The sequence below is a fragment of the Sus scrofa genome, chromosome 4 (genome assembly GCF_000003025.6).
Source record: "Sus scrofa isolate TJ Tabasco breed Duroc chromosome 4, Sscrofa11.1, whole genome shotgun sequence".
Classification (NCBI taxonomy): domain Eukaryota; kingdom Metazoa; phylum Chordata; class Mammalia; order Artiodactyla; family Suidae; genus Sus; species Sus scrofa.
The window spans coordinates 51,590,414-51,613,434 of record NC_010446.5 but is presented as its reverse complement, the minus strand read 5'-3'; the positions used below and the strand labels follow the sequence as shown (position 1 = coordinate 51,613,434).

General features: G+C 37.6%; 1 protein-coding gene and 1 long non-coding RNA gene across 4 annotated transcripts; one reads left to right on the top strand and one right to left on the bottom strand.

The window, feature by feature from the left end:
• Positions 2,348–11,278, bottom strand: LOC110260266. 2 transcript variants are annotated; one of them, XR_002343232.1, is made up of 2 exons: positions 9,834–11,278; positions 2,348–2,590 (listed from the first exon to the last, which is right to left on the bottom strand). It is a non-coding gene; the product is annotated as an uncharacterized LOC110260266 (long non-coding RNA). The 2 variants fall into 2 exon arrangements; XR_002343231.1 differs by lacking the exon at positions 9,834–11,278 and adding an exon at positions 6,547–6,624.
• Positions 7,090–22,264, top strand: LOC100156775 (solute carrier family 7 member 13-like). Of its 2 annotated transcripts, XM_001925390.6 has the most exons (4): positions 7,090–7,860; positions 16,044–16,175; positions 18,289–18,650; positions 21,861–22,264. In XM_001925390.6, exons 1-4 carry the CDS (start codon positions 7,194–7,196, stop codon positions 22,134–22,136), a joined length of 1,437 nt encoding a protein of 478 aa, XP_001925425.1. In that variant the 5' UTR covers positions 7,090–7,193; the 3' UTR covers positions 22,137–22,264. The 2 variants fall into 2 exon arrangements, with proteins under 2 accessions (XP_001925425.1, XP_005663056.1); XM_005662999.3 differs by lacking the exon at positions 16,044–16,175 and having other exon boundaries at positions 21,861–22,221.

The window sequence follows — 23,021 nt, the reverse complement described above, 5'->3', positions numbered from 1 at the left end:
TACTCTGAAGATGTATGCATTTATGGGAGCAGGAATCATCTAAAAAAGCCCAAACCTCTGAGGATCCTAGTATTCCCTTCACATTCACCCACATTGAAGCAAATACAAAATTTGTTCAGCTGAAATTTAAAGTCAGTCCCTTCACCAACAACCAGAAATCAAGACACCAATGAACGAAAGGAATGGGTACTACTGCCAACTTTAGCATTCAATCACTTAAAATTGTTCTGCTATGTAATTATAATGCTATATTTTGACCAAAGACTCTCAAAATGAAACCAGTTATCTAAAAATATCTATATGAAATTTAACAGGGGTGTTATAAATATGAACACTTAGCAGGTTAATTTTTCTGAGGTTTTGCATAAAGATTAAGAGAAAAATGCTCTATATAAAGAAGAGATGTTTCAAAAATTATCTAACTGGCTTTGGCTGAGATTTCTATGACCATTTGATCCATATTTCTAACATGTAAGGAGAAAATAAAGTGATCTAATGGTTTGAACAGAATGAAAATCATTTTGCAAATGCTCAATTATAGACAACTAATTTTAAAATCTGTAAGAAAAGGACATACAACAAATACTAACTTTTCATCTTGCCACTTACTTGGAAAGGGTATTTAACGACTATGGGAATGCAGGATAGCGCAATGATTTAGAGCATGAAATTTAGACTCAGAAGACCTAGGTTCAATTCTTGACTCTAAAATGGAATGTGGGTATTTGACACATTAGGAAAGTTCTCTGAGCCTATTTATTCATCTCTAAAATGAGGTTAACAATAAGATCACTTTGAGTAAATATTAAAAGAAATAATTCCTGGAAATTCCTTGGCATAGACAGGCATAAAGTATTATTATATACCTTTATTTCTTTTTAGAGAATCCACACAACAAGGAAAATGCAAATATTTGACTTTCAGAAATTAGTACTATATGGATGCTATAACTTCAAGTGGACATGAACACCAAAGTTGGACAAAGCTAATTTACCTGGGCCGCAATACAGCATGGCTTATCATTTCTTTGGTCAGATTCCAAGCCTAGTCATCTTAAGTTCAAAGAGGCTTGAGAAGGAGTCAATCACTGCTAATAATAACAGCACTCTGGCCTGCCCAGTTCCTGAGGCATTAAAAACAAGAGGAATGTATTCATTATCTTCCACTTCACCAGCTGGGAGGAACTAAACTACATTCTTCTGTTAATTGAGTCCAGAGATACTTCCTGGGCACCTGTGTGGCCTCTGACTTATGCCTTCCCATACCCACTACTATATTGTACCCACCAGATCCCACTCCCTTTGCCCTGGTATTATTGAGGTTCCTAGTGTAGTAATGTAGTGATAGGTATATTACTTATTTATTATTGTATAGCAAAAATGCCCTCAATATTTAGTGATTATGTGGAATTTTTAGAAAATGATAGAAATGAACTTATTTGCAAAACAGAAGTAGACTCACAGACAAAGAAAACAAACTTATGGTTACCAAATGGGATAGTGAGGGTGGGAGAAAGATAAATTACGAGTTATGATAAACATATATACTCTACTATATAGCACAGGTAACTACACTCACTATCTTCTAATAATGGAAAATATTCTTAAAGAGAATGTATGTGTGTGTGTGTGTGTGTGTGTGTGTGTGTATAACTGAATCACTTTCCTGTGCACTTGAAACACAACATTGTAAACTAACTTTACTTCAATTTTTTTAAAAAAGGAGTTTCTGCTGTGTCTTGGCAAGTTAAGAACACAACGTTTTCTCTCTGAGGATGCAGTCTCAATCCCTGGCCTTGCTCAGTGGATTAAGGAATTGGCATTGCCTCAAGCTGCAGAGTAGGTTGCAGATGCAGCTTGGATCAGTGTTGCTGTGACTGTGCTGCAGGCTGGCAGCTGTAAATCTGATTAGATCCCTAGCCCAGGAACTTCCATATGCCAGGTGCAGTCCTAAAAAGAAAAAAAACAGAACAACCAAAGAGAGACCAACCTTGAAAAATCCTTGAGCAGGCAAAACTAGTTGAGTTACAGAAATAAAGCTTAATTTAGCTTATTTTGGAAGACTAACCTGATCTGGGTCATTTCTTGCTTATGCCTCTGGAAATCATAAGCAAAACTTGAACTGTTTCCCAAGGTCGATGTAGCATAACCACTGAAAATTCTAATGTTGTAACCAACCACAGCAAAGAATAAATGGTATAGTTTTCTACTACATAAGCTGTTTTATAACAGTATACCCCTGAGCCTCATTCCATATTTTAGTTTCAGCGCTTCCAGTTTGAAATCTGTCTTTTTGGTGTGTGCCCAGTGAAGTTTAACTAATTACTAAAAAAAGAAAAAAATAGTGATTAAAATCAAATATTTATTATCTCATATTTTCTGTCAGTAATTTGAAAGAGCATTAGCTGGCTGGACTGAATCAGAGTATATCATGATTTCAGTCAATGTATAGTACATGAAGGCTTGATTGAGGTTGGGAGATCTTCTTCCAAGATGGCTCAGTCACATGCTTTTGATGAGAGTTCCCCACCAGGTGTCTCCCAATAAAATTTCCTTTTGACATGGCCAATGGCTTTCCAGGAGCAAGTAACCTGAGAGAGAGAGGTTGCGGGGAGGTTGGGGAACAGAAGCTTCCCTGCCTTTTATAACACAATCTTATAATTGACAGACCATCCCTTCTCTATTCTGTGGTCACATAGACCAGCAGTAGTGCTAGCACAATATGGGAAGGAGGTACACAAGAGTTTATGGATCATTCCAGAGATTGGCTACTCCAGGCAGAAACTACCTGAGTTACAGTACAAATACAACACCCATTATTATACAACTTTGTAAGGTATAAACTAAAAGACCCTCTTGGGTCATTTCTCTCTCACTTGCTTCCTTCACTCACTCCACTCCAGCCATAGTACCTATCTTTCAATTCATGAGTACACCAAGTTACTTTTCACCTAAAAGTCTTCGCAGGAGTTCCTGTCATGGAGCAGCAGAAATGAATCCAACTAGGAACCATGAGGTTACAGGTTCGATCCCTGGCCTCCCTCTGTGGGTTAAGAATCCGGTGTTGCTGTGAGCTGTGGTGTAGGTTGCAGACTCGGCTCAGATCTGGCATTGCTGTGGCTCTGGTGTAGGCCAGCAGCTGTAGCTCAGATGAGACCCCTAGCCTGGGAACCTCCATATGCCGAGGGTGAGGCCCTAAATAGGCAAAAAGACAAAAAAAGCAAAAAACAAAAAGCCTTCACGTACCTCTTCCTTCTGCCTAGAGCTCTCCTCCCTCCCTATCTCTTCATTTTAATTTCTCAGTTTAAATATCACTTCCACTTAAAGGTCTTTATGATCAAATTATGTCATCAGTGATGCTTATAATAACAATGGTAATTGTTAATATTCACTCTATGCCAGGTACTATTGCAAGAACTATTTATGTTCTAACATATTTAATCCCCGCAGCAACCCAATGAGATAGATACATTTATTTTCCAAATGAGCAAAGAGACACAAAGAAGTAACTTCTCTAAGAAAAGAAAGTTAGAAACTTGCAGAGGCTTTGAGGAAAAGGGCAAAATTTCCTGAATAAGAAGAGAGGGGAATGAGAGGAGACTGAAAAGAATAGTCATGAAACACCTTGTAAAGCCTTGTAGACTATGTTATGCAGATATTTTATTCTAAAGGCATTGGAGAGTTGTAAGCGGGAGATATGATCTGATAAAGTAATACTTAAATATTTTTAAATATAAAGAATAACATTCAATCTAAAAAATTAAACACTACAAATATTATTGAAAAACCCTATGCAACTCCCCTTTCGCATTTTCCTACTTCCCCTCAGAAGCAGCCCCTCTCTGGAATATTATTATATTTTTTATTTTATGTGTACGTATTCATATGTAATAGATGGCATTCTTTTTTTAATATTTAATATTATATAGTCACATGCCATATATATGAATATATAGGGCAACTTGCTCTTTTGTTCAATTTTATGTTTTAGATATATACATGTTAACACTACTATCTCTAGTTCATTCATATTGAGTACTTTGTGATATTACATTGTGTAAATGTAGTAAAATTTATATTTTGATTCTCCTGTAAATGTCTCCGGACATTTACATGGCTTTAAATTTTTTACAAAGAGAAACAATACTGCTGTGATCATTCTTGTATATTTATCTCTGTAAAATAGGTCCTAGGTATAAAAAGATTTTAAAACAATAGAAAGGAAAAGAAAAGGGAAAAAACACCAACAAGGTCATTACCTACAGACTAAATGATTGTCAATATATTAGAATAAATAAGTAAAGAATTATTAAGCAAACAAGCTGAATCTAAGGTCAATTATGAAATACACACCAGCATCAAATAGTATGAAAATGTTTAAAGACAGAATTTATAAGTGAAAATAAATACAATGTACCTAATTCTAAATGTAATCAAAAGATGAAAGGACATTAAGATTTACTTTTAGAGTATTCTACCTTTATCTGTGGAGAATAGATTGAGAAAATATAGGAACTAAAGCAGAAAGATGAGTTCAGAGTTTTCTGCCATTGCCTAAGAGAAAAAAAATGATACTGGCTAAGATCAAGATATGTGTAGTAGAATCAGAAATGCATGGCTAAATAAAGATATGATTTGGCAACAGAACCAAGGGGACTTGGCGATGGATTGGATGTAGAGGATGGAGGAAAGTACCAAGGATATTTGGACATAGTTTTGATCAATCGAGTGAGTGATAGTGAAATCTACTAAGGCAAATCTACTAAGACAAATTAGAATGAGTTCCACCTTAATACATCAGTACTGAAATTGCCTGTTATACACAAGTAGGTATAAGTAGACTTCTGCTTCCAATTGAGTGGACTAAGTTGTAGCAAAACAACATTCTACCAATAACAATAAAAAAGATGTTTAAAATATAAAAATGTCTATTTTATAAAAATTAAAAATATATCAAAGCAGCAAGGGTTTAAGGAATCGAACCCTTGAAGAAAAAAGAAAACTGGAGAGGTGAACCTGACATTTAGCCTCACCTCTCCTCTAGCAGCATTTGACAATACGTAATTGGTGAGCCAGAAGATACATCAAAATAAAATATCTAAACAGAAACATAGAGAAATAAAAATGGAATACAGAAAACAGAATAAACATGTATAACATAGGCAAAAATCTAATATACTTTTGGGATATAATTTCACATCCATCATATCACCAAAATAAATCTGATAATATTAACTGTTGACAAAGATGTGAAATTTGGAATCGTCTAATAAAACAACAGTACCCTGTGACCCAGCAATTCCACTCATATGAATATCCAAGAAAAACTCAAACATGCATTAAAGAAGTTGTAAAAAATGTTCATGCCTCATTGAATTTAATAGTGAAAAATCTCATCAAAAGTCAAATGAATACATTCATAAATAGAAAAAGGTAAAGGCACTTTCATTATTCCAGTTGCCAGGTCCACATAATTTGATCAGTCTTATTCCTGTCAATATCTCACAACCCCATATCTAATCCATCAGCAAATTCTGTAGGGTCTACTTTAAAAATATATCAAAAATCCAAGATGTTCAACATGGCTAATTATTAGAGAAATGTAATCAAAACTTCGGTGAGGTACCATCTCAAACCGGTCAGAATGACCATCAACAAAAAGTCTACAAACCATAAATGCTGGAAAGGGTATGGAGAAAAGGGAACTCTCCTACACTGTTAGTGGGTATATAAATTGGTAAACCATTATGGAAAACAGTGTAGAGTTTCCTCAAAAACCTAAAGAGAGAACTTCCATATGATCCAGCAATCCCCACTCCTAGGCACCTATCCAGAGAAAAGCATAATTCAAAAAGATGCATGCACCCCAATGTTCATTACAGCACTATTTACAATAGCCAAGACATGGAAGAAACCTAAATGTCCATCACCAGAAAAATGGATAAAGAAGACCTGGTGTATATACAATAGAATAGACAATATATACAATACATACAATAGAATATTACTGAGCCTTAAAAAGAACAAAATAATGTCATTTGTAGCAACATGAATGGAACTAGAGATTCTCATGCTAAGTGAAGTAAGTCAGAAAGAGAAAGACAAATACCAAATGCTATCACTTATATGAAATCTAAAATATGACACAGATGAATTTATCTATGAAACAGAATCAGACCCATGAACACAGAGAACAGACTTGTGGTTGCCAAGGGAGTGGGGGTGGGGAGGAATGGAGTTGGAGTTTGGGGTTGGATGATGCAAACTACCATATGTAGGATGGACAAACAGCAAGGTCCTACTATATAGCACATGGAATTACGTTCAATATTCTTTGATAAACCAAAATGGAAAAGAATATAAAAAAGAAATATATATTCTTTTTTATGTGTATCTGAATCACTGCTGTACGAGACACTAAAATACACTGTAAATCAGCTACACTTCAATTTAAAAAAGAAAAAAATATATACCAAGAATCCAATCACTTCTAACCTCCAATGCCAATCAACATTCTTGTCCCTGAGCTCGAAATAGTTCTACGTACTTAGAGTGGTCCATGCTCAGCTCCTTTTCATGTGTGAAGCTCTAATGCCAAAACTACAAGTTATGCAAGAAATAATCCAGGCAATCAGCTACTGCATGCTTAGGAACATTCCTGGAGCAGTAATCAGTAAACAGAAACCCTGGCCAAACACTCATTTATCTCCAACTGCCATAAACTCAACTCAGGGTACAACTTTCCTCAAGGGAACCTGTGGTTGAAACATAATTCACATACCACAGGACTCATCCATTTAAAGAGTACAATTGGATGGGGTTTTGTATATTACATTATTAACTTTTTTAAACCTATGGTAAAAAATACATTTAACACAAAATGTGCAACTTTAACCATTCTCAAGTGTGCAATGTTGTGCAACCATCACAGGCATACCTGAATTTTTAAATAATTAACATGTGAAACATTTTAACTCTGGCCTTAAAAGAGTTCACAACATCTTAGCGACAATTCTCAAGTTAATCATTTTTAAAACAAAGTTAAGTGCAGTAATAAAATGCTTATGTAAGGATGATGGCTAAATCAAGAAAGCATATTGCAGGAATCATGAGGGTGTGTACAAATTAGCAATCCACATTGAATTTTAAAATTATTTTTTCAGGATTAAAAAAAAAAAAAAAAACGAAAAAGGCATGCAACTCCTGAGGGCAATAGGATTCTTCCGTGGAAACATTTTAATATTTAGTGCCACAATAGGAGCAGGGATCTTTGTGTCTCCTAAAGGGGTGTTAAAGTATTCCTCACTGAATGTAGCCGTCTCCCTGAGTATTTGGGCGGTTTGTGCCGTTCTGACTTTGATCTCCGCTCTCAGTCACGCAGAGCTAGGGACGACCTTCCCTAGAAGCGGAGCCCAGTATTATTTTCTCAAACGGTCTCTTGGGTCGTCTGTGGCTTTCCTCAGTCTTTGGATAAAACTCTTTACTCATCCTTTAAGACTAGCTACTGAATCTTTGTTATTATCTACCTACACAATTCAGCCTTTCTACGCCGGGTGCCCAGCCCCAGAGCTACCGAAGAGATGTCTTGCTTTGGCTATTTTGTGGTCTTTGGGACTTGTAAATACTCGAGGGGTGCGAACGGTGACTTGGTTTCAAACTATCAGTACTTTGGCGAAGATGACTGTCCTTTGCTTCATTTCCCTCACGGGAATTGTGCTGTTAGCGATTGGGGAAAAGGAGAATGTGGCCAGGTTTGAGAACGCTTTGGACGCTGAACTTCCTGACGTCTCACGCATTGCAGAAGCCTTCCTGCAAGGATTGTTTGCATATTCTGGCACATCAATCCTGATCAGCATAGCAGGTAAATCTCTCTCTTTAGAAATACTTTTGTCACATGGCATACTTTTGTCTACAACTCTGTGGAGGAAGATGTATTTGGTTGGGGTCTTTTTGGAGCTGGGGGTGATTGAACTTAATCTGCTCTGCACTACATGCAGGTAGTTTAATCAACATTAAGCCTTGGTAGATAATTATCTATAAAAAAAATACAGAGAATTGAGTGCTTTTCAGGTCATTTCCCTATAACAAGCTTGGGAATTTTATAAAGTTTTCAACAGAAAATTAAGATCACCCTCAGATTTTACTGCATTTTGTTCTAGCAATTTTTCAAGACATTTTGAGTTAAATATCAATTACAAGAGAAATATATTAATAATAGCTATTTGTTAAAAAAAATTAAACTATCACAGATTTTATACATCCTCTACCACAATGGTTAAATTCCACGTCTTAATTCTGATTCCACAATACATCTTGAGAACTTTTTGTTGTTGTTGTTGTCTTTTTAGGGCCGAACCTGGGGCACATGGAAGTTCCCAGGCCAAATTGGAGCTGTAGCTGCTGGCCTGTGCCACAGCCACGGCAACACAGATCCGAGCCCACACTACAACCACAGCAACGCCAGGTCCTAGCTGCGCCTGTGACCTACACCACAGCTCATGACAATGCCATAGCCTTAACCCACTGAGCAAGGTCAGGGATCAAACCCACATCCTCATGGATACTAGCTGGGTTCCTTTCCACTGAACCACAACAGGAACTCCCTTTCTCTTTTTTTTTTTGAGAACTTTCCATATTAGTTCTTAGTGACCTAACACATTATTTGAACTGCTGAATAATAATAATTAGTATGGCTTTACTGCACTTTCACATTAGTAGATAGTTAAAGGGCTTCTCATTTTTCACGATTACGAGGCCTGGTGTAATGTCCACACTCCCCTGTATATGTGCACTGTTGTTTCTGAAAGGCAGTGCTTCCCCTCCAATGTCATGGTACCTAAAGAATTTGATAATAGTCACACAGCTTTCTAGAGTAAACAAAGTAACTAAAGAAAAGATAATTCACTATATTTCTTTCATATTGTAAAATTATAACAGTATTAAATATTAAGGACTATATTAAACACTGAAGTTATTGAAAACCTCCAAAATCTTTTCAAAAATTTTAATAATTTTAATAATAATGGAATTTTTCCCCTAGATACAACACTGTTATAGATTTTATGCTTGAAATGTCCTTAATATTTTATCAAAAATTTTAATGATGTTTCTTCAAATTCTCCATTCTTTTTTTATATATATATATATATATTTTGTTTGTTTGTTTGTTTTGTTTTTTGTCTTTTTGCTATTTCTTGGGCCGCTCCCGCGGCATATGGAGGTTCCCAGGCTAGGGGTCTAATCGGAGCTGTAGTCTGCGACCTACACCACAGCTTACACCACAGCTCATGGCAACGCTGGATTGTTAACCCACTGAGCAAGCGCAGGGACCAAACCCGCAACCTCATGGTTCCTAGTCGGATTCGTTAACCACTGCACCACGACGGGAACTCCCAAATTCTCCATTCTTAAATTATTGAAATTTTTTTTATGTTCCCTGGTCAATGAAACACTGCTCACTCATGTAGATTATTAAAAATTTAACAGCTGATATGATTTTTAAGTACTTTAACAATTTCCTTTATTGTCAACAAATCTAACATTGAAATCTTGCAATAAAATTAATGAATTTTTAAACCAATATCAAGGCTTTTAAAGCAATTAATGAATTTTAAACCAATAATAAGGCTTTAATTTTCCTAGCACAAATTAATTATGGCAGCAGTTGCCTCAAAGTTAGCTTGGGCATTAAAAATGCACAGGAAGTGAAACTATTGGATATACATGGAGGCAGGGTTTCACAGGTCACTGCTTTGGGAACTGCAACCCCCAGGGGGCACCTGGTCTCCTCACTTCCCCAGACTTGTTGGGTTATGAGCCATGATCCTTGGATACCTGAATCTGATTTCCTCCAGCAGCTCCCCAGGGCCTTCTTCTGCATGGGCAGCAGTAGGTTCTGCAAAAATAAGTGGCCAGATGTTGGTGCCCCACCTCCGCTAAAGTAAAGCATCACACTAGAGTAAGCACATCAATTACCTGAAGATGGTCCTAGTAGCCATCATTACCTGAAGATGGTAGCTCTCGACCCAATTCTGTTTGGAGTACTCATCTCATTCTCCGTCTACTCCTTGGTTTGATTTGTTATCAAACAAGTTAAACCTTAAAAAAAAAAGATGAGAAATCCAGTAATTGAAACTGATAGCAAAATGTGAGTAACTTCAGGTCAGTTTGGTTGTGTTTGAAAAGGCTAGTGAAATTTTCTGAATCTGCAGATTATTAGCGCTTAGGAGGTCTAATGAGAGGAGGAGACCTTAGGAGGTCTATTAGCCAGTTACATCTTGTGGCTAATCAAATGAGGTGGCTATCAGAACCAACACTTCATTAACTTTCCAGATTTAAAGATCTGGCTTCTTGCATGTCAAAAGGGGGTGATCCTGGCCAGAAAGAACTTTCACCCTCAAGTTTGGTCCTCAGAGTTTCTGATTTGTCATATTCCTGACCAACTGTAAACAGAATAGACAGCTTGTGTCTACACTTTTATGCCAGGGTTCCTAAAAGGACACACAATCTCAGGCACCACTATACATCATTTATATTCGCCTCTGAAATAAGGAATTATAGTAGGTCTCCAAGCTATCAGTACATTCATCTCAGTAGCAGATCTGACAACATTTAAAGGAATCTCTAGTGAAATAGAGAACTGCTAGGACTCAAGTTCTTTATACTTAATTACGAAAAGACAAAAGCCCTCTGCTTCCATAACATGACTTGTGTGACTTTTGCAAGGAACCATCAGACAATATTCCATGATATGCTGTTTAGAAAATCAGGATCATTTGAAGCACATTAAATTGGGAGCAATTTAAAGAGACCCTCAGATTTCATAATCTGCCCAGAATTCCTATTGTTAGTGAAGTGTGTTTAGGAGAATAAGTAGGTAGATACGGTATTGGCTGACTGAGGAATCTGCATTAATTATGGCCCAACCAGCTTAGATTTGCATCCACTCTTCAGCAAAAACCCTAAAAGGAGACTTAAAAAGCCAATTCCCCAGCTCTGCGTACAAGGTTACCTAAAACAAGTGGTCTCCTCTGGCCTAAGCAACCCCCTGATTTGCTTCCTATTAGAACTTTTCAAAGTCAGAATACACATGAATACTTAGGAACTCTCCTCCTCATACATAGCATGTTGCAGTGTACAGAAGTCCGCATTTATCCATGGGGACTACATTCCAAGACCCTCAGTGGATGCCTGAAACTGTGGTTAGGACTGAATCCTATATATACCATGGTTTTTAAATTTTTTATTGGGATATAGTTGATTTACAATGTTGTATTAGCTTCAGATTTATAGCAAAGTGAATTAGTTATGCATATTTCTGTTCTTTATTTCCTGTAGAGATTATTACAGAATTGAGTAGACCTCCCGGTGCTATACAGTAGTTCCTTATTAGTTATCTATTTTGTATATAGTATTGTGTATACTATGTTCTTTTCTGTACTAAGGGTTAGGCCAGTAGTATACATACCACGGATACTACATAAAAGAACAGTTCTCATCCTAGGCAAGACAAACAGGATGGCATAAGATTTCATCACACTACTCAGAACAGTGTGCAATTTTAAATTTATGAATTGCTTATTTCCGGAATGTGCCATTTAATATTTTCAGACCATGGTTAACCACAGGTAACTGAAACCATGGAAACTGAAACTGTGGATGTAAAATGGGAGGCACTATATGTCAGTTTCATGGGGAAAGGGGGGGTTTTGTAAGGACTGGTGAGCCTGAAGCACCCATTCTCCTAATTAAGTTGCTGCAAGATGTAAATCTATGGCAGCTCTCACTCACCCTTACAAAATCCACCTTAGTCCTGCAGAAACTAAAGTTGGGCACATATTAGAAAAAAAAAGGTATCATCAGACAAAGCTTTCCCCTCCCTTTATGGGGAAAGGAGGAGAGTCTAAGCAGGCAGGGCTCCCACCTAATTTCTGTGATTGGAGATCAGAGGCCCTGGTCTTAGTTTGCACTGAAAACAGGAATATGGCAGGACACACAAGCTAAAGAGTCTACCACTTTCCTGGACACACTTAAAATTCGATAATACTCCCTGGCTCTAAGGATTTGACCAAAGCTTGGACCTGTTAGGGAGGATTAGGAATTTTTCACACTGAAAACAACCACGTTGAACCAAGAGACAATATTCTCAAAGACCTCTTTACAAAGGATGCTGTTTATTTGAACAGTGGTGGGAAAGGCTAGGATGAGGAAGAAAGCATTAAGTTGACATGTTAAATTTTTTCTTCTTTTACGCTTCCCTTCTAAGAGAAAAAAAAAATCTATTAGATGTGAGTTTTATGACTTTCCAAAGTTGGACTTTAAATTATCAGTCAAGGGAGTTCCCATTGTGGCTCAGTGGAAACGAACCTGACTAGGATCCATGAGGATGTGGGTTTGATCCCTGGTCTCTCTCAGTAGGTTAAGGATTCGGGATCGTGTAGGTCGAAGATGCAGCTCAGCTCTGGCGTTGCTGTGGCTGTGGCTAGGCCGGCAGCTGTAGCTCTAATTTGACCCCCTACTGTGGGAACTTCGATATGCTGCACCTGCGGCCCTAAAAAAGAAAAAAAAGTTTATATATGTATATGTCAAATACATTATGGTATCAACTCAGAATCATAGATTTTCACAAACCATTAAATTTAACTTATAAATAATGATATACACATAGAAAACTAAAAGTTGTGTATGAAATTCACTTATTTAATAAGCTGATTAATAAATTTAACATTAAATTTCACTAATGTATAAAACCTCATTCACAATTTATGTCTTTTAGATCCTTTTAATTGCACGTTAAAATGTATTTAACTTTTAAACACTGAAAATATTTGACTTTCATAACTTTCTCATCACTTATATTCTGTAACTCTAAAATTTTAAGTGTTAAATATGATGACTTTAAGTTCTCTTAAAGACCTCAAATATTGTTAATAAATACTGGCAACTTAAAATCACACATTGGAAAATTCATTTACATTTCAAATTTAAATCAAAAAGGCTGTTCTTTCGGATTATCCCATATGCCAGGTTCTCATAAAAATTAGACACTTTAGACATTCTTGCTGTGACATAGTGTGTTAAAGAGCTTCAATCCCTGGCCCAGCACAGTGGGTTAAGGATCCAGTGTGGTGTAGGTTGCAGCTGTGGTGTAGGTTGTAGCTGGTGCTTGGGTTAGATCCCTAGATCACAGACGCAGCTCGGATCTGGCGTTAGTGTGGCCCTGACGTCAGCCAGTGATTACAACTCTGATTGGACCCCCTAGCCTGGGAACCTCCATATGCCACGGGTGTGGCCCTACAAAGACTTAAATAAAAGGAATGGGCTTCCGTAGTCTTTTTTTTTTTTTTCTTTTTAGGGCTGCACCCTCGGCATATGGAGGTTCCTAGACTCGGAGTCCAATTGGAGCTATAAATACCGGCCTTCACCACAGCCACAGCAACACTGGATCCGAGCTATGTCTGCAACCTACACCACAGCTCATGGCAACGCTGGATCCTTAACCCACTGAGCAAGGCCAGGGATCGAACCTTCGTCCTCATGGATTCCTGCTGAATTCTCTAACCACTGAGCCACAACAGGAACTCCAAGGCTTCTGTCCTCTTTATCAGTGGCTGTGGGCTGCCTCTGAGGGGAGAATGTAAACTTCTTGAATTTTCTCAGCAAGGAAGCTTCCTTCCTTCCTGCCAATCTACTCAAGGACCCAAGGCAATTCCTAGGAGAAGGGTTCAGCTGTGGGAACTAGCAGCCATTACTCACAGAAGCTGGAGGATTGGAGAACACACTGGTCAAGGGGGTCTGGGTGAGACTCACTTTCCAAAGTTGCAGACTCATTTACTCATGCCGGTGATCACGGTCAGCATCTCAGGTGAATGAAGTTGCTTAATGGAAGATCCCGACTTACACCGTTCCTCACACTTCACAGATTCAAGTCAGGATGCATGATCGAAGTACTTCATGCTTCCAGTCACACATGCACAGGCTTGTTCCGTCGCACCATTGCTATGGTAATAGGGGACCCAGAGACCTCACAATTCAACTGATATTGATTTTATATCTACACCTCCTGATTTCTTTCCAGTTAGAATTCGGGTTGACAGATTGCCTTGCTTCCACATGACTTACAACAAATTTCCTTCACCTCTTGAGTAGAGTCAAACAATCTCTTGACTGCCTGATTGGACGCTAAATTGTTTTCGTCTTGTTATTTTATTCATGTCCCTTAAGATCCTGAATTCCATTCACACTTTTCTTATTTGTCATGACCCTGTAGTCATTTCAATACAGTGAATTTGCCTAGGTAAGAAGTTTGCTTGGAAGGGTAAGGATGAGAAAGGAACTTCCTCAGAGCTCAATTTCTTGGGGGAAAGACGAGATGAGAGAACCACTATTTAACCTGAAAAAATAGAGAGAAATTATATATCTTGGTGTGGGGGATGAAGACATATGATACATACCAGTCTTTTTTTTTTTTCTTAACAATTGTATATTTTTTATTTGTCCAAATCTGTGAGCTGGAAGTATTGTTGCCAACTACAAAGCCTGTTTCCCAAGGTCCGACTAGCTAGTCAGCGTCAGAGCTGGGTTCAAGCCCCAGATCCTTTAGCTCCTAAAGTTCATACTCTTAACCACTCCCCTGAACTTCCTTCTTAGGAAGAGCAGTATGGGAGTTACCATTGTGGCTCAGTGGATTAAGGATCCGATGTCTCCATGAGGATGGCCCTGCTCAGTGGGTTAAGGATCCCGCTTTGCCATAAGCTGTGGCATAAGTCTCAGATAGAACTCTGATCCTGCATTGCTGTGGCTGTGGTGTAGGCCTGCAGCTGCAGCTCTGATTCAACCCCTGGCCTAGGAACTTCCATATGCTACAGGTGCAGCAGTTAAAAAAAAAAAAGAAGAAGAAGAAGAAGAAGAAAAGAAAAGAAAAAAAAGCAGTATGATGCTTAGTAATTTTGAGATAATATGTCAATTTTCAGAATCAAGGCCCCTGCAATTGACAGAAAATAACCAAAACACTCACTCTTGGTTTCAAAATGTTATTACGCATCAGAGCTTAAAACTTTTCCCAACTGAGGACTTTTGTCCACCTTCTCTCTGGACTTATGAATGAAGGAAAGAGAGGGTGAGAGTAAGTATCAAAAAGGACTCTGTACCTTCTGTCCAAGAAATCCATCACCTCCAGGTCCAGGAGATCTAGCTAAACCCAGACTAAAAAGTGCAGTGGTTACGGTCTAGTGTCTAACCAAATGTGGTTAATATCCTGACCTCACCACTTATTTGCTATATGACCTTGGAGAAATCTCTTAAATTCTGAGTCCCTGCAGTTTCCTCTGTATTTGAAATGCAGGCAAAGTGCAATCTGTTCTTAGGGCTATCGTAGGTATTCAATACCATGCAGTGGCAAAGGCTCTGTGACAGAGCAAGACATAGATCCACTCACAAAAGGTAGGCAGAGCCTGTTTTTCTTTTGCAGCAACACTGCCTTGGTATCCAAGGCTCCCCACTGAGATCTTCATATAACTCCCTCCCTCACTTCCTTTCAGTCTTCTCTCACATGTCATTTCTCTGTCATCTGATTTAATGCAAACTTTTTGCCCCATTCTGCTCTCATCTCTGCTTCATTTCTCTTTTTTTAATTGAGATACAGTTAATTTAGGTTATGTAAGTTTCAGGTGTACGATATAGTGATTCACGGTTTTTAAAAGTTATACTCCATCTAGTTACAAAATATCAGCTCTATTCCCTGTTCTGTGAAATATATCCTTGTAGCTTATCATTTTACACATAGCAGTTTGTATCAAATAGTCTTTCCCATCACTATAAGCCTATAATCACAAAATGGTTGGAATAATTGGATTTTTTGTATGAGGTGATGAGAAATTCAGGCTTTCAGGCAAAGTTTGCACTGGACCAACGTCAAATCAGTCAAGCCAATGAGGAAACAACAAACACATGAATGATACTTTCTCCTTCTTTTTGTTACAAAGAAGTCTTCAAAAGTCTCGTCATCATTTGCCCTTTTCTGATAGTTTGTTTTGTGTTTTTTAGGAGAGATTAAAAATCCTGGTGAGAATATTCCCAAATCTCTGATTACTGTCCTTCCCATTGTGGCTGTGATTTATTTACTGGTTAATGTATCGTACCTGGCAGTTTTGACCCCCAAGGAGATCATCTCTGCAGGTATGAATGTGTCTGGACAAAGAGGAAATAGTCACTACTATCTACTCTGAATAATATTGGGGACTTTATACTGTTGATTTGTTTGACTCATAGGAGTATAAACATGATATGTTCCTGCTTTGGCTTTCATAAGGAAAGAAAAATAATCAGCCTAAACAATCTATAAAAAAATGAACAGATGCTAAGACTAAAGTCGAAAGGTAGAAGAATGTGATACAGCAAGAACTAGAAAAGCAAGAAGAGGAAGGGTGGGAGAGAGATATGGAAAAGAAAGAGGAAAAAGATAAGGAGAAACAGGAGCAAACAAGGCAACAAGGAAATACTTTGTTAGAAGATGTTCCACCCTTTAGGGTGCACCCAGATACCTACCCTCAAAATTTCGGTTTGGAACAGGCAGTACCATCTTCATTTCTCAGATGAGGAAACTGTAGCACAGGGAAGTTAAGTAAGGAACAGAGGTTTTTTTTTGTTTTTTTGTTTTGTTTTGTTTTGTTTTTTATTTTCCCACTGTACAGCAAGGGGGTCAGGTTATCCTTACATGTATACATTACAGTTACAGTAGTTAATTAAGATTTAAAAATAGGTATCAGTCATGTTCTTCTCATGATAAAAGATTGCTTCATATCCAGGTTATTGCTAGAAATGGATGTAAATGTGGACAGCAATTTGCAGGATCTAACCTTCAAAAATATATTTTTTCCCAGAGTTCCTGTTGTGGCTCAGCAGGTTACAAACCCAGCTGGTATCCATGATGATGTGGGTTCAATCCCTGTCCTCACTCAATGGGTTAAGGATCCAGCAATGCCCTGAGCTGTGGTATATGCTGCAGATGAGGCTCAGATCCTGTGTTGCCATGGCTATGGCAGAGACTGACAGCTAGCTATCAAATTTGACCCCTAGCCTGAGAACTTCCACATGCCACAAATGCAAGCCTAAAAAGCAAAAAAAAAAAAAAATCATCAATAACTTTGGAGAAATTCTGAGGCACGTTTTATACTCATAACATAATTTCTTATGCTTCTAGTGTCAGTTATTTGTCTAAGTTAAGCAAATAACATCTCCCACCAAAAATCTTTTGTTTTTATTTTTATTTAATCAGAGTATTCATGACTATCATTGCTTGTTGTTGCCTTACAAGCTTCCCCCAAATTTACTAGCTTAAAACAACCATTATTTAGTTCACAATTCTGCAAGTTGGCAATTGAGGCTGGGTTCAGCAGAGCAGTTCTTCTGTCTCTGCTGGTAGTTCTCTACTAGAGTCTTTCATGTGTCTGCAGTGCCCTGCAATTTGGGTTAGCAGCTTTACTGAGGTGGATCATGCTCTCCCATATCTTTGGACTCTAGCTGGTAGGTTCTTTTGTCTCCTTTGAGAAGCAAATGCCAAGTATAAAGTTTTTGGGTTTTTGTTTTGTTTTTTTTTTAAGGAAAATATTAGTGTTAGGGAAAACAGGAAGGAAAATAGGTAAAGCTGAGAGGGGATCAAAATGCAAAATCCAAAATGAAGAAGAAACAGAGGGAAACATGGGTAAAAACATCCTATACTGTCAGGCAGTATGAGGAAGATTTGGCATGTCTACTGGGGAGCCCCTTGTCCAAAGTGGGCCCTCAAATAAAAGTGTGTTTTTTGGTATTTCTGCTTTGCAAACTCATTAGGAGGCAAGGCTTCGGCAGGAAATGCCACAAGGGAAGTCATAGTGCGGTAGCTGTTCCCTGCATTTGGAAGTCTATGAACTACATTTTCATGGCTTGTCTTTATCCTCTGATAGACTTGGTTGATCTTTTGTTTTGTTTCTTAAAAATTTTATTGAAGATCTTGTTCATATGCTTGCTGGGCCATGTTCGCAGAGAGCAAGCAGAAGTCTGTGATGCTTCTCAAGATGTAGGCTCTTCCCTGGCAAACCTCCCTCCTCCCTCCCAATGCATCCTACTGGCCAAAACAGACCACAAGACCAGACCATATTCAACAATGAGTAAAGAGACTTCCTTTCTTGGAAGCAGCTACAAAGTCATATTACTAAGGGTATGAATGCAGGAGGAAGTGAGGAATTATTGCCATATTATCAATCAAGCAAAAGTGACTGACTTTTTCAAAATTTTTCTGAAATTTTCATAGATGCTGTTGCTGTCACCTGGACGGACAAAATAATCCCTTCCATGCAATGGGTCATTTCTTTTGGGATTTCAACCTCAATACTTAGCAACATGTGTTGTACAGTGCTTTCAGCATCAAGGATGATCTACACAGCAAGCCAGGAAGGACAACTGCCTTCAATATTCTCTATGCTCAATAACCACTCCTGTCCAAGCATGGCTGTCGGCCAGATAATCATTTTAACTTCTATTGTTATTATAACATCAGATTTAATCAACTTAATAAGATATTCAGTATTAGCAATATGGTTTTTAAGAGGGCTACATATGATAGGTTTACTTAAACTAAGGTACCAGGAACCCAGTCTGCCTAGACCTTATAAGGTAAATCAAGACTAAAATGTTAATATTAAATTTCTACTCTCTTTCTAGGAATATAATTTTTTACTCTATCTGGGATGCTTTTAACTAAATATGAGTCACATTTATGAAACATAAAAGTCTGAACCAGACCTCCATTTTCCAGCTTACTGGCATGTAATTGGCTGTATGGGCTGCATTTGGTTTGATTTCTATAGAATAAAAAAATCAAATGTTATCCATCTTGTCATGTTTCAAGAGCTAGGCTATAACACTTTTGAGGGGAGAATACTGGCCCTGCTCAAAAGCCACAACCCAATGTAGATGATATGGCATTCTCTTCTTGCTTACATTCTTGATAGTGTCTTCATTTTATACAGTAAGACATTAATCTGAGCTCAGTTTAGGTGATTATAAAAATTTTGAATGGGGTTCCTGCTGTGGTTCAGCAGCTCAGGTTGCTGCAGAGGTGTAGGTTCAATCCCAGGCCCTGCACAGTGGGTTAAAGGATCTAGAGTTGCTGCAGGTATAGCATAGGTTACAGATTTAGTCAGATTCAGTTCCTGGCCCAGGAACTTTCATATTGGCAGGCACAGCCATTTAAAAAAAAAAATGATCCTGAACATAACTAGCAAGACAGAATAACCATCCTCTAGGTAAAAATGTCAGCAGGACTACTGTAGGTCCCTAGAGTGTCTTTGTGCAAAATAGAATAAAGCACCCCTACCCTAGGGCAGACACAGAGCCTGGTGACCAGAGCACAAGCTGATATCAGTCACCTTTTGCCCTCTCAGATGGGCATGTTTATGTAAATAGTGAACTGCCTAAGCAACCATATGCAAAAGAAATAAAATCGGACTCTCATTTGAAAAAACCATTCTGAAAATAATATAGAAAGTGAATTAGAAAGGTACGAACAGTTTCAGGTCAAACAACTGGCATAAATTCTCTTAGTTACCCTATTTAACTCAAAAAAATTCCAGAGCTCAGAGATTAATTTACCCTAGCTAAAAGAATCAGGGCTGGGATTTAAACCACACATTCTCATTCCAGAGACCAAATTTTTGTTATATATTACTGAAAAGATAGTGATGAAATTTGTATTTGGTAAAAGGCCCACTGAGGATATTTTCTCTGTTAGTAGCATCAGGAATACTTGTACCTCTCCTAAACAACTGTTTTTCTTATGTCTTATGGTGGCGGGCTTTCAGAATCTATGTTGGGCTTTGAGCATGCATCTGGTGAAGCAAATTTATTCTTTATCCATATTTCTTTATTTCCTTCATTTCTCTTTCTGTTTTTATTTAATTTGTCTTGGTATAAAAAAAGCTATTCCTTGCTATCACGTAAATCCTAAAAGGTTCCAAACAGTTTTTGTTTTATTCTTTAATCGTGTTATAAATACGATCCAGTGGCCCAAATAAAGAAGATATTTCCTGGTTTTAGTGATTATGTGGAAAATAAAGTGAGAGTTCCATACTTCAAGCCAGTGACCATAAAACCACTTGAATGTGCTCGTTAAAATCTGAATTCCCAGACTCACCCCATGGGATCTAGTTTAGTAGATCTTAGTTGGGCCCAAGGGATCCAGATATTTATCAATAATTTTTGGGATTCTTCTGCAGAGAGGTCCATTGGACCTATTTTAAGAAACCCTATCATAGACAATTTTGACTTTCTTCCCCCAAAAATGGTTCCCTCTTGGTCATATCCCATGTTGAAAAAATTGAACAATGATATATTGGATTTCAGTCATCCATTTATTATACAAATATTCAATGTCCACCTGCTACGTTTCAGGCATTCTACTAGGCAGTTCAGAGAAATAAAGACAAATCTTGTCAAGAATCTTAGATTAGAAGAGTAAGAGATATTCAAAATCATTGTCATAAAGTTAAGAAATCCTATTTTGTTGAGCACATTCTACTGAAGCAAATTGTATGCAATTCTGACAAGACTTTAAAAGACTAGCATTAGATAAAACTCTCATTTTGCAAATGAGTCCAGAAGAACCCTTTTTTTCAACACTCCAACTTTATATTTAACAATAACAACACACAAAACACATGAATTTCAGGAATATTTTATTAAAAACCTCTGAACACATTTATCACCAAGCACTTGCTGGCCCCCTATGGGCTTCCTTCTCTTGTGCAGAACCCTGAGAGTTTCACTGTGCAACAGGGACAACCCTGGGCACTGGTGCCGGGGATCCCCATGGGTTGGGCACTTGGGGAGCAACCTTCTGGCTCCTCTCTACTAGTGGATCTGAAGACCAGATTAATGAAGTAGACCAAAGTTATACTCTAAACAGTGGCACCCTAAGCTCGCTGGAGAAGAAACCTCTTTATCTGTCCCAAATACCTCTGTATGGCTAAAAAGACGCTACCATACAGAAATGTGGTGACTATTTCTTGAAGGAATGAGTGATTAAAATAGTAGAGTTTGCATTTCAAATCAGACTTTTCCGAATCCAGTGTTTCTGCTGTTTCTATTACATGATTGTGTTGCCATAAGAAAGATTGGTACATGCCCCATTATAGGAGTTCCCGTCATGGTGCAGTGGAACCAAATCCTACTAGGAACCATGAGGTTGCGTGTTCGATCCCTGCCTTGCTCAGTGGGTTAAGGATCCGGCGTTACTGTGAGCTGTGGTGTTGGTCATAGACACGGCTCGGATCCCATATTGTTGTGGCTGTGGTGTAGGCCAGCAGCTGTAGCTCTGATTTGACCACTAGCCTGGGAAACTCCACATGCCACCAGTGCAGCCCTAAAAAGAAAAAAAAATTACAGTTATGACATGATTGAGTTTTCAAATTCCCAAAAATAAGAATGCTTCAATAATTCATACTAGAATGACATCATTAATTTCTGATTTATGATAATGATGTTAAATGTATCTTTTCTCCTATGCCTAAAAACGAAGCACTAATTTGAGTCAATAAATGGCAGTATCCAATGACTAGAGTAGGCATTCATGAAAACAATAGAATGAATAAAATTAAATAAATACAATTCCGCTTTTTTACAGTCATTCAGTCTGCCATTGATTTACTTTCTGTAATGTAATAGTGACACTGTCTCTCTAAATATATTTGAAAATATATCTGTAGTTTTCCCCCTAAAGTTTGGGAACGTCTTTCCAAAAGAAAGCGAATGTTCTTATGTATTTATAGAAGCTTTTGAGGACAACATCATCATTAGTCTTAACCTTTTTTTTTTTTTTAATTTCAGGTGCCTTTGCCATTTGTATTTGGAAGCATAGCTATATCTTTGTTTCTGATTTTGACACCATTGATTCAGGCTCCTAAATTAGAGCATATCTATGGGCTTGTCTTTATATGCAGTGGACTTCTGTGTTACTGGATTCATGTTCACCTTAATCAACATTCTGTCTGTTTTTTCAAAATCACTTGTTCTTTACAATTACTGTTTAATGTTTCACCACCTGAAGACCATGATGAACGTATTTCAACAAGCAAAAAAGACCTTAAATCTTTTTGTAAATAAGAAACTTTAAAATGTAAAATGTGGAGTTCCCATTGTGGCTCAGCAGACTAAGAACCTGACGTCCCCATGATGATGCAGGTTCGATCCTTGGCCTCACTCAGTGGGTTAATTATCCGGTGTTGTAGCAATCTATGGTATAAGTCACAGAGGCAGCTCTGACCAGTGTTACTGTGACTGTGGTGCAGGCCTCAGCTGAAGCTCCAAGTCAATCCCTAGCCTGGGAACTTCCATATGCCCAGGTACGGACATAAAAAGAAAAGAAATAAATTTTTAATATAAAATGTTTAATGAATGTATACATTCTTAAAGTTATCTTTGCTTTAAAATATACATTCATAAATACAAAACCTCCCCCTTCTGCCCAATCTCCAGCTACACATATTAAAGCCATGCCCTCCCAGCTGCATATTCAAACTCTTTACAATTCAGATTATTTTCCATGTAATTGAAGCCTTAGATCCCTAGTACATAACATTTCTCACTATTTTCTTCCTTGTCAGAAATTTTAAATGCATGCACAGACACACACCCACCCCACAAAATTTAAAGGGCATAATTCGTCATAATCACTTTATTATTGCCACTTCTATGTATAAAAAATACAATGTTGTACACCATTATATCAAAACTAGTATAATGTTGTCTATCAATGAAATAAACAGGTAAACAAAAAGCCAAAAACTCAGTGCCAGGAAAATAAGTTCGTAGGTGAAAAGTGTTTAGTGTATAACAGATACTTAATATTTATTGAATGAATGAACATAAGATGCGTCTGCAAAATAAAACAAAATATTGTAAATCTGAAATTTATATTAATAAATACTGTGCATTACTTCCTATTCATTGATCTAAACTCTTTACAGTGATACCAATTAAAAGAATATA

Bases quoted from the DNA above. Each gene is read 5' to 3' on its own strand.
- LOC100156775 (XM_001925390.6), top strand. From the start codon at position 7,194: ATGCAACTCCTGAGGGCAATAGGATTCTTCCGTGGAAACATTTTAATA. The intron at 16,176-18,288 runs GTATGAATGTGT...AAATTTTCATAG, and splicing joins CAAGGAGATCATCTCTGCAG to ATGCTGTTGCTGTCACCTGG. The intron at 18,651-21,860 runs GTAAATCAAGAC...TTTTAATTTCAG, and splicing joins GTCTGCCTAGACCTTATAAG to GTGCCTTTGCCATTTGTATT.